The 12352-nt window shown below is 46.0% G+C and overlaps 1 protein-coding gene across 16 annotated transcripts in view; it reads right to left on the bottom strand.

The window, feature by feature from the left end:
- ADGRF5 (adhesion G protein-coupled receptor F5) overlaps window positions 1–12352 on the bottom strand; it is a 101315-nt gene that overhangs the window by 41444 nt on the left and 47519 nt on the right. For all 16 annotated transcript variants that reach the window (XM_070245650.1, XM_014734476.3, XM_070245656.1 and 13 more), the window contains exon 3: window positions 9124–9178. In XM_070245650.1, the coding sequence (XP_070101751.1) occupies window positions 9124–9178 (55 nt within the window). The remainder of the gene's footprint in view (window positions 1–9123; window positions 9179–12352) is intronic.

The raw sequence follows: 12352 nt of genomic DNA on the forward strand, positions 1-12352 counted from the left end.
ACATGCAGGTATTTTGAGAGTGGCATTGTGCCTGGCCTGAAGACTTCTGGGAAAAATCATCCAGTTAATTCCCTTGGCTCCAAGCCTATGCCCTCAGCCTGGGCTCTGTGTATCTCCGTATCGTCAGTGTCCAGAACATGATAGGCACTCAACAAAAGCAAAATTGGCAAATTGGAAAGAAAATAAAATATATCTTCAGTCCTACATTGCTTTTCCAAATTCTCTTCAAGCTGGATGACCAGCAGGCATTCCAGATGCATCTACTCCTCCACACATCCCCACTGCAGGCAAGCCAGACAATATATATTGGAACGTTCATTCACAGTTTCCTGTATTACATTGTCTGGTCCACACGTGTGAGCTTCTCAAGGGCAGGAACTTTCTTTCACTTCTCATGGCCTTCCTCCATCTGGCACAGAGCTCACCACATAATAAATATGTGCCCAAGAACACTCGTTCAACCTGTGACTCTCTGACTTGAGTCACAGATTTACCTCTGTGTCACTGCGAGAATCTTTGGCTCATTGTTGGCTGAAATATATAACTGGACCAGAAGCCATGGGCAGGGTTAGTCACTAATGGAGAAGCTTCAAAGAATAGGAGAAATTTTACACAGATATGTTGAAAAGACAAGTTGTGGCTTATTTTAATTTGTCAGTAAAATAAGAAAAAGATTAGTGAATATCTGCAAAACTATCACTTTAAAATTTAAGTCAAACCCGAAAGTATGGTGTATATTTTACCATAAAACTGAAATTCTGTCTGTTTTCTAAAAGGGCAAAGAATTTTCCCATAATACTGCAAGGTTTGTTTTATTTTTCCCAAGGAATATTGACGTGAAGCACTAAAATAGAGTAAATTTCTTATGGGAAACTCCAATTGATAAATAAACTTGCAGAAGCCTATCGTACCTGTTCACTTAGCGTTGTAAACTATGTCTGTCTTAGAAGGATGGTTTAACTCATCAACCTTGTTGAGAATTATTTCGTTTGGGCATCGCTAAACTTGTAATTAACTCAAACTATTAAAAAAAGTCCTTGCAGATTTCCTTAAAATTAAGAATTTATTTTAAGATACATCTCTTCCTTATTAAAATGTATTTACAAGTAGAACAAAGTGACTAAAGCCCAGTGCGGAATCACAGTCTGTCCTGATGCCTTGGGGTTGCCTCAAATTTCCTGTTTTCTTTCCGACTCTCAGATGTTAAGTGATGAAAACAATCTTCCTGGAAGAAATGCTAATCTTCTTTTATGTGACCCTAACTCTAGACACAGCATGTTGCCTGCTGGGAGCATTGGCAAGGACGGTGGCTACATGATATTTACAAGCTTTTCCTTAGAGCACATTCTTTTTCCTGAAAAGTAATGCAGCAATCTTACACTCTCCAGAGGATTCGCTAGCTCCAGGATCCTTTTTGCCATAGTCGGTCTACTCTCCTCCCATGAATGTAAACAGGATTTCCTGGACGGTAGCTGCTTTTGAGATGAGTGAGGTCAATAACAATCCCATATCACCCACTTCATCATCTGCATTGTTGCATCCCAGGGTCTGGCCCTAGCCTAACGTCAATGCTGCTTGAGGGCTGTTTGTAACGTCCAGCCCTGAGCCCACCCTGGTGCTCTTTTCAGACATAATTGTAGAAGAAGGATGTGCCTAGCAAGCACTTGGCAATTCACAGATGTCGTCATTACTCACGAAAACCAAGGCAGTTCTTTCACTGAGATCTTACAAGGAGCTGAGCCAAAAGCTTAAAATACAGAGAGGAAAGTTCCGGTGGCTTTGGTGAGTTCCTGTTTAATGGATTTGTGCAACTGTTAATTAAAGCACCAGCCTCTAAGATCCTCTTTCTCTCACCCACTGTTTATATTCTTCAACAATTTCTAAAGGAGTTTCAGAATAACTGTCTGCCTGAACGCCAATTCTCCCTAGAGACCGATAAGGACAAGGAACATCTGACGGAGAAGGAAATGTCTTCTTCATGAAAATAGTGAATTCGTCAAAACAGGCTCAAAAACACCATAGTAACTTAGAAGGCTCCGGGTGGGCCCTTGGAAATCATCTAGTCCAGTGGTCCCCACGCTTGACTGATGATTATATACACCTAGGGAATTCTACACACACAGATATTTTTGTGCCTCAACTCAGGTGAGCCGAAGTGGCATCTTTATGGGTTAGGCCAGAAATCTGTATTTTTTTGATTCCCACTGGTGATTCTGGTGCTCAAGCAGGTCTGGGGTCTAATGTTCTAATCCAAATGAGGAAACAGAGAAGGTAAACCTGGAGAGCGAATATTAGTACCTAACTTGACCTTTTTTATTGGTTTTGCACTATTTCTTGTTTCAGACCCTCCTGCTGCTGCTCCTGGGACAAAGTCAGGCAGTTTCCAAGCATCCTTGCTCACCACCTTCTTCAGTGATACTGGATGGATCAAAGGTGATCATAATAAAAGTAGTAATAATAATAGCAGCTGCGGTTTATCCATTGCCTGGTGGGTCCTAGGGCCATGAGGACAGTATGCATACAACCATTTTGCAGATGACAACACTGAGGTTTAAATGATTGAAGCCACACATAGTAAATGTTAGATATTAGCAAATATTAGAGCTGGGATTTGAAACCCCATTTTTCTGACTTCAAAGACCATTTTCTTTCAACCATACCCTACTACAACTCAAATGGAAGAAGATAATGAAGGTGACCACTTTGTAAGCCTCAGAGTACTGTAAAAAGTATATGGTACTATTGTTAAATGTATCTTTAGTATTCGATGTGTAACTCTTAAAGCAAATTTTAAAATAAAATCAAATACAAAGGTGAAATTGTCAATAATAAATGGAACAATTATCTAAAACTGTGTTCACTTTGATCCAGCATAATAAATATCTCAAAAATTCACAGTGAGGAAAAATGCATTGCATTGTGACCCATTGCCATTGAAACTCATGGGTTTTGACATTAAGTCTTGCTAGGTTTATTTGTTTGTTCCTTGATTTATCTGTTTATAGGTAACTTAACTATTTATTGAATGCCTCCTTCCCAGGCACTCTGCTGAGTGCTGGGGACACAGGGTAAATAAAAGCAGTAAAGCTCTATCTTTGTGGATCTTCCATGCTCGTGCAGGAGGTGAACAGTAAGGTCAAACTTCAATGTCAGGTGGTTCTAAAGGGCGTAGAGAAAAATAAAGCAGGGCAAAGAAGCAGACTGGCAGGCAGAATGTGTGTGGAGGGGTATTTTTGTAGAATGATCATAAAAGACCTTGCTAATGCATTAAATGTTGGGCAAAGACGTGAAAGAAGTAAGGGCATGACCACGCAGATATCCGGGGAAGATCACTCCAGGAAGAGAAAACAGCATGAAAGCCCAGAGACAGCATCTTCCACGGCTTCCTTGCGAATAGCAAGAAAATGCCCCTCCCGATTGGGGTCATCCTTCTCATCTAGAGTATCATGGTCCTACGGGCAAGGAGAACATGGAACCACCGCTGGGCCTTCGGTCCCTGTAATGCCCCAGGGTGAGCGTCTGAGGTTGAAAGAGCTAGCCTAGATGTTCAGCTGTCAGCATGGCCTGCATATGGTTGGGATCAGAGGCCCACTCTGCTCACAGGCCTCAGACAGGTTTCGGGTAGAAATGCCAAACCCTGTCCACCTCGTCTCTCCCAAACTTGAGGCCTTGAGAGCTTGGGAAAGTGATGCTGCCTGTCCCACCCCAGGCTACAAGGGACCCCGGAGGAACAGAGGGCTGGTCCCCCACCTCTGTGTGAGGGTGGATTTAGAGGCCTTCCATGCTCCTCTGGTGTGTCTGGGCCATCTGATTCCAGACAGTTTAATGTGTTTTCTTTTCCTCAGGCTCCTTCACCCTGGTGTTTTTGTCTGAATTTTTGTGACTCACTGATGCCCTGAGTGGAAGGTAGCACATTCCAAGTGTCATCAGTGTCACAGATGGAGGCCTATCGGGAGGCACAGCAGACACAAACCAACAAGGATTTCCCCTCTCCTTTCCCATAAATCACTGCCCGCCACACAGCACTTATCTCGGAGAGACATTTCTGGAAAGTTGGCCACAAACTGTGACAAGCAGTTCTGGGTCTTAATCACAGCTGTTTAAGCAAACAATACTATTTTTGCCTGGCAACTCTAATGGGAATTATGGCTTCTCCAAAGTCACAGGCTGAGTAGAGGCATAAATTAATCTCACACCTACAAAAGCATGAAGCCTGCTGACCCCGAAGAAATGAGGTAAGTGTGGTATTCTCTTGACCGGAGGGAAAGATGCTTCTGTATCACCGAAAATTTGGCTCTCTTCTTTCTCCCTCTTAGTCCTGTAGCAGGTAAATATTAAAAGTTGCCTGTTCTTCTGCTTGTTTCTTGATATGCTCTAGTAGGCAGCAATTTGGCAGCCTCATCTCCATCCTATTGTGTCATTGTCAGCAGATAGTCAAAGGATCTCGTTCTCCCTTTAGGTTTAGAAAGGTTTGTTCACATGAGGGAAAACCGCCAGAGCCCCAGGCTATGGCTTACCTGGCACGTGTGTGTTACCTGGCACAGGTTTGGTTGGAAGAGAGGGTGGGCAGCACTGTGTCACAAAACACTGGACTGTGAAGTCTGGAGAAAAGAGTCAACTCTACTAGCTTGTCATATACCCAAATCATCAAAGTCTGCCCCATACGAAATTCTTCTCCTAGTAAGAGGAAGAGAGTGGTGCAGGCTCCTTACTCTACAAAGCTGCTTTCAGAATCACGGAATGGACTCTCACAGGCAAGAGCCAGAAACACATGTTGAAAACCCTAACTCTTGACCATGAGCATGGACTTTGGAGAAAGAGGGAGCTGGGGTGGTCTGCCTTCTCACCTGGGTGGGCCATGCCACCTCTGTGAGCCATACTTTGCTCATCTGTAAATTAGGGATGATATTTTTTCTGCAGAATTGTTAAAGAGTTTGGATACCGTATGAAGACCCCCCCTAGCAAATTGTCTGGCATATCGTAGCCATTCTGAAATAGCAGGTAGAAATAATAACATTGATTATAATAAACGTAACGATTATATTCTATGCAGAGGTCTGCTGGTAGGTCAAGAAAAACTAATACATTTCCAATCAGGTCTCACCTTTGAGATAGCTAAACAAACAAACAACACTAATCAGAAATTAAAAGAAAAAAGCATTTCCAATATTGAAGGTCGACTCTAAAACCAAACCCACACATCAGGTCGAGAGCTCCCAGCCTTCCATCTTACTCTGCCACCACCACCAGCTGCTCAGAGCACTAAAAGCCACATGTTATCACAAGAAAGATTAAAGCCATGAAAACCCTAAAATCTGTTCCTCGATCTGGAAAATGCACAACAATTTCTGGGCCCAGATCAAAAAGGGCCAGCACAGCAGGGCTGCCAGGTCTGCAGAAAGGTCAGGATTTCCACACAGGCAGCCAGCAATCCAATCCGGTAGGAGCCTCGCTCTCACTCAATAGGTGTGAAAAAGTCAGCACCTCCAGTGCAGGGTTAGGACATCTTGGATCTCCCTTTCTCAAAAAACTATCTCCTACCAGCCATTTCTTTTGAACCCAAAGAAGAACCAGTGGGGATTCTTCAGCTGAGGGTCCAAGACACATTCCCAATCAAGCTCAGAAACCTGGCGTGGAGGATTTCACCAATTGACAGCAAGGACACATTTGTGTTACTTCTAACCAGTAAGAAATTTCCACTTTCAGTCCCCTATGAAGATCACCCTTATGATTAAATTTTGAGCTTATTGGCAAATCTACAAGATTTTCATTTCAAGCCCGGTTTCTACTTGTGGTCTCCACATGCCTCAGTCACCCAGGTTTGCACGCTCCTGGAGTGTCACATGGACCATTCCTCCTCTTCACCCCCGGGTCAACTCTGTCTCCAAGCCCTTTTGATCCAGTTCTCAAAATGTCTTTCACAATATTCCCTTTGCTCCTTTCCCGTCTCACTCCCAGGGCCAGGGCCAATGATGGTCCACACTGCTGAGCATCCTCGTGGTCTCCTGGCACTGCCTTCGTCATCTAACTCATTCAGCCATAACCATCTGGCTGGTTTTCACTTTAGATGGCTTCCATCAGTCCCTTCTCTGTGCCAGCCCCTCAGCTGGTCTAGAATCCACTTCCCGGTATAATCAGGACGTAATTCTTGATGCTTTGACCCATTGTTATTTCCCTCTGCTCCCCAACAGCCACTCTGCTGGCACAGCCACACTTACTCTTGCCTCTGGCCTCTGGGTTTGTGCAGGCTGCTCTTCCCCAGCAGAGTTTTGAAATCGTTTTCCTAAAATGCTAACTCCTGTATCATGGCACCCATCCTCCTGCCTTCAGTAGTTACACAGGATCTTCTCTGTACCGGGAATATTTCAGGCTCTTTCAAATGCAATATTATTTGTATAAATAAGTCAATTGACTTTGTTTTTAATTTAAAAAATGTTAAAACAAAACAAACAAAAAACAAATAGACCCCTAGATAAACCTTTTAATGTTTTTAAAACTAATATGTACATAATATTATCTAATTCTCTCAACAAACCTGTAAAGTAATAACATATCTATATTTGCATGTGTATATATATGTGTGTGTGTGCTTGTGTGTGTGATATATATGAGATTAGAGAGAGAGAGAGAGAGAGAGATCTCAAGGGGCCAGTGAAGTCGTATAACTGACCAAAGTGACTTAGGGAGACATCCATAGTGCTCTGAGAATAGATACGAGTATAGATCCTACCTTTAAAGATGCTTCTGTCCCAAACCCTAAAGATTTGGTCTAGTGCCTCAAAAGGAAATTCCTTCTGGGAATTCTCCTTCTCTTGGAACCTTTGCTTGTCCCTTTCTGCCATTAAGGCTCCAGAAAGGGGGAGGTGTGTATGAGTGAAGGGGAATCCCACTCTGACAGTCAGAGCCTCATCCTACGTCCTTACTTAATTAACACACCGAGCAGAACCCAGACACCTCCGTGCGGCCTCTGCTGAATGTGATCCTCCCGTTGCTATCGTTCATGGATTTCCTGGAGAATAATGCTCTTGACTACAGCCGACATTCCGGGTGTCTCCAGCCTGGTGCCCAGGCCTTTCCATGACCACATCTTACTTCAGTGATTTTGTAAAAGTACCAAAGCCAATCCATCTTCTGCAGATGATGGGTTGAGTCATTAACACTTCCAAAATGACTCTTGAGGCCCAAGAGCACAGAGGACCATGGATAATAAACGGAAAACATGTTTTCACGGTGATTTATCATTGTCAGGATTGTTTTTAATGAAAGCATGCCTGGAAAAATTTTGGAATGTCAAATCCTTCTACAGAAGTGGTTCCCTCCCCAAGGGCTAACCTCTCACGATGTCACCATGGGTCATTAACAGCTGGGCTCAGAAGAGCAGGAAGATGTTCCTTTTACAGCTGTACGGTCACTGACTGCCCTGAGCAAGCTGGCAGCCTGAACCCTAGAAGCAGCTGGCAGAAATCTGAATCTAGAACTCCCCTGCAAATAATTTGATTTTAAAAAGAAAAGTCTTTCAAAATACCAAATGGGGACGTCTCCGAGCCTGATTTCTGTCACAGGTGCGGAAGGTTCAAGGGTTATAGGGATGGGGCAGAGGCAACGACACTTGCTTTAAAGCACAGATAGAGCAGACTGTGCTAGAGGCCACTTCAGGGAAGGAAGGCAGAAAGCGGGAGTGAGGCTGCCAGGGAGACATATAACAAGGCGGAAACAGAAAGGAATGGGAAGAAAGGGAAGAGAAAACGATCAGTGCTATGACCTTCCAATGAGCACTTCCAGAGCTGCATAAAATGCACAGGGCAACAGCTGGGTCTGGTTGCTGCCAGAGGGGCTCTCGCAGACACCTCTATCCTGACCACAGGGCAAGCCCACTCTCCTTGGAGCCTAGGGTCTCTTTCAGACCACACAACTGAATGGCCCAAGTCACAGGATCACTGGAAAATGACTCGATCGCAATGATCTAGGTTAAGAAGTTTTACCTTCTACACAGCTGGTATAGCCACCAGGCCAGCAGACTCTTGGCCATAGGAATGTATTCTCTGAACCCGCAAAGGGGCAGCCATGACAGAGATGGCACTCTCTTCATTTGTTCACCCATCTATTGAGAAACCAGGCTACAGAGATGAAGAGAGTTCAGGGGACCTCATGTCTACTGGGGATGGCAAACAGGAAGCGAAGTAATTGCAATGCACTGGGACAGAGGTGCTACGAGAAAGTAGGAAGGACAATGGGAACCCAGAAAAGCAGCCCCTCCCTGTCTTACAGGAAAGATGGAAAGCCTTACAGGGCAGGAACCTACGGAAACTGAGGCTTAAGTCAGAGTCACCAAGCAAGCAAAGGGGGATGGTGGGTGGGGCACAGACTATGCGAAAGAGAACAGAAGGAGAGCAAGTGGGAAGAGCATGTAAGATCCAATAAGACTTGAGCAGGTGGCTGGATTTTATCTCCAAGGCAACTGGGAGCCATGATGGACTTTACACAGGGAAATAACAGAATCAGATTGATGCTTTTGAAAGGTTGCTGTGAGGGAAGTTGGAGGGTCTGGTCCTGGGAGAATCCAGCCTGCAGACGCACACCGACATCTGCCCAGGGTCCCGCATGTGGGACAGGACACCGAGGCTCTGTGTGCGAGTGTTCTCAGCTCACACCTGCCCGCAGCCTTCCACAGAGCAGAGCCCTGTATTTCCCAGACCACTTCTTTGGAATTTAGTGGGAAAATTGGAATGGGAGACAGAGGAGAAGGACTCGAGTCTAATGGTTAAGTTGATCCACAAAATAAAGCGCTGAGTGAGAAGTGAGAGGATATTGAAAAAAAAAAGGCTGCTGGGTGGAGGGTGGAGAGAAAGGTCTTTTGGTGGTGGGGGAGGGCAGCTAATGGGACAGCCCCCGGGAAATCTTCAGGATGTGAGGAGGGGGAGGAGAGGGGAGCTGTAATGTGTTGCTAAGATCCCTTTGATGTCATCTGCTGGTGCAGAGAATGGAGTTCCTTTGTAACTACTTCTAGAAACTGATCCCTGATATGCTTGAAGACCGAATTACGTGGATCGCAGTGTTTTGCAAAGTTACAGCAATTGTCACTTTTGACTTACAGGAAGAGATTGCCAAGCAGAGCTTGCCTACCTGCTCGTTTATGCCGTGGTGGCTCCTCCCCTGCTGGTTCGTGTCCACGGAGAATCTGAAGGGACATTTTAGAAAACTGTCAGTTAGTCTTAGAGCCATCCTCTCGGCACGGCTGTCTGCTCTTGCGCCTCGAAGTCTAGAGCTGAGCTTAGGGCTGCAGATGCTGGGTCAGCACCTCGTGCCCCCTGGATGCCTGGCAAACAGCAAAGGGTCGGGAAGATGAAATGGTGCCGCCTCGGCGGTGTGAGCTGGGAATCCACTTTTCACGGACAGTCTCTGGATCAAGAGCGGAAGAAATGACCATATCCGAGGGTCTCAGAGTTCCTGCAGTATGTGACCTGTCAGGAAATATAACTTATGGTGTTCTCAACTTGTGTTCTCTGCCCAGGACTTGAGCCCTGAGTCATTCCAGTGACCTTTTAGACGAGTCTCACGACCTCTTCTCAGCACTCAGCCTGTCCCCTCCCTAGAATTTCTGTGGCATTAGGGCTGTTTCAATTGTGCGCGCTTAGAAATGATTTTCTCCTGCTCTGGTCCTTTTTCTCCCAGATGGTTCTATTGTTGCTTTCTGTCGCAGGGGTTCAGAAAGCCAGCTCCAGAGTCGGCCGGCCTGGGTACAAGGCTGTGCCACTTACTAGCTTTGTGACCTTGGGGAGTTACTCATCCTCTCTGAGCCTCAGTTTCCTTTTCTGTACAATGGAATAATGATAGTACTGATCTCGCAGAATTGCTATGAGAATTAAGGGAACTGCAAGGTGGCACACAGTAGCCCTTAATAAACTTTAGTTACATCGTATAGTGCAAGGGTTAAGGGCAAGGACGCTGCAGACTTTGAGTTCAAATCCCAGATCTGCTAGAAAACGGCTGTGTGACCTTGGACAAGTTATTTAATCTCTCTGTGCCTCAGTACTCCCCTATAATACAATATAGAGATCAAAATAGCCTACCTATGAAGTTGTGAGGACCAGATGATTAATAAATATAAAGCACTGAGAATAGCGTTGGTGGCAGGAACGGGGCATCACGCTGTCCTGGGGGCGCCGTTCACACGGACCCCTCTGTCGGCCTACTGCCACTTGCTTCTTCTCGATGCAGCTCATCTCCTGTCATCCTATGGCTTCTTTGTTTAAGAACTGACATTGGCTGGCTTTGCCGTCAGGCTCACTGCCAGCTCTGCCGTAGGTAAGCTCGACCTGACGCGGGTTCCTGGCTCATCCTGCCTCCAGGTGGCTTCCCCGTCACGTGCTTCTCATTCCAAATCCCACTGAGGCTCAGCAGAGGGGCTCCACCTTTCTCAAGTCTCCCCAGGTAACCCCTGTCCTCCGGGGCGTGTCCTTTACCATGAACTCCACACACCTGTGAACACCACCCAAGGCAGTGCTCATTCTGCCATCTTTGGGATCTACCATTATTTTCTAGTTATCTCACATCATAATGATAACAAAAATAATAATTCCTAAGATGTGCTCAACACCCCGTGCCAGGCACTGTTAAGCGCTGGACGTGTACTTACTTACTTAATTCTCATGATAATCTAAGATGTAGATATTGTTTATCCACATTTCACTGATGAGAAAACACAGGCACAGAGAGGTCAAATAACTTGCCTAAGGTCACACAGCCTTTAAACAGCAGAGCCAGGACTTGAACCCAGCCAGCCTGGCTCCAGAGTCTGCACTTGCCCACACAGGCATTGCATCCTCTTATCAAGAGACACCCCTGAAAACTGTGAGTTTGTCTCAGTGACCCAATCTTTCTTCCCTAGCACTTTTTCTCTTTCTTTCTTTATTACCTCCTCCTATCTCCTCCTTCTTTTCCATGACCAATACTAATGCCTGTAGGAACTGGAGAGAGATATGTACCTGATAGTTCATAAATGTTCCTAAAGAAATGCCTAGAGGAGTGACGGATGATGATTGGAATGTCAAAAGCCCAGTTGCAGCTTCTTTTGCAGTGAGGTTATTTTAGCTGAACCAAAATGTGCAGGAACCAAGAAGGAACGGTCGACGCACAGGTCTGGTTCCTGCCCGGCTTCCCCTGGAGCCTGCTTTGGCTCTGTGCCCAGGCAGAAGGAAGGCACATCCCCGCCTCCATCCTCCCTCGGGCCTGTGGATGGGGAGGGGGCCCATCAGGAAGCTTTCTCTGTCCACTCTTCATGTGCCGCCTCTCTGTTATCTAGTGAGGATTCACAGCATTTTGTAAGAACAGCCTACTTCTTATTTTGAGCTCTGTAATCACTGGGGGAAATGGAGGAAAACTACATGGAAAGCAATAAAGCCTCTGATGAGTTCCCTGGTGGTGGGAGTGGGGTGGGGGTGAAGACCCTTGGCCCTCCCAGATTTGAGAGGATGCAAAGAGCTGCACTGCCAACTCATGGGGCCTGGATTTCAATAAGGCAAATTCTGGCGTCACACTGGGGATTGAATCCCCTTGCCTCTGCTTCTTCCAAGTGGGAGAAGTCATTCACTCATGCTAAGCATAAGTTTCTTACATTATGAAAAACAACGTGCCGAGGCACACCGATGCTGGTACCATCTCTGGCAGTGGTGTATGCCCGAGCATCCAGCTGGCTGGGGGCTCCCCAGGAGCCAGGCTTGCCCTCCAGACTCCTCAGGTCACTCCAGTTTGGGGAACTGAGACTCCAGCACTTGACTTCTCTCTTATACTCTGAGTGCTGAGGAGAATTCATAGGGGAGCATAGATCCCGCCAGGGGCCCCCAGCGCTCAGCTGAGCATTTGCTTCAGAGAAGACAACAAAGCCTCCAGTGGGCCTCCCACTGCTGGTCCATATAGAGGGACCCAGATGCATGTCTGAGCGACAATGGCCAGCTCCCTTCAGAGGGGATTTCCTGATGGCCAAGCTTTAGGCGGAAGACACAAGGTCACCAGTTCCAGGAAATGCCCCACCTGTTGGACATGATGATTTTACAAATCATTATGGGTATGGGGTGTGGCCTGGACAGGGACAATCAGTCAGGAATGAGAGGTGGCACTTTACGTGTAGAGAAGAAAATCCCTAGGGAACAGGATGACAAACAAGTTGGTCCCCAAAGACCTCAGCTGTCACCAGCTCTCACCCGTCCTCACCAAGACCCTGCCACTTACTCCTCTTTGTTTTGACCTGGAATCCCCAATTTAACCGATTTGCCTCCATGTTTCACCATGGTCTCAGCAAGAGTCCTGTTGGAATACTTCCTCACATAGGCGTATTAGCACAGGTCTATTTGTA

Source organism: Equus caballus, chromosome 20 (genome assembly GCF_041296265.1).
Source record: "Equus caballus isolate H_3958 breed thoroughbred chromosome 20, TB-T2T, whole genome shotgun sequence".
NCBI classification, from domain to species: domain Eukaryota; kingdom Metazoa; phylum Chordata; class Mammalia; order Perissodactyla; family Equidae; genus Equus; species Equus caballus.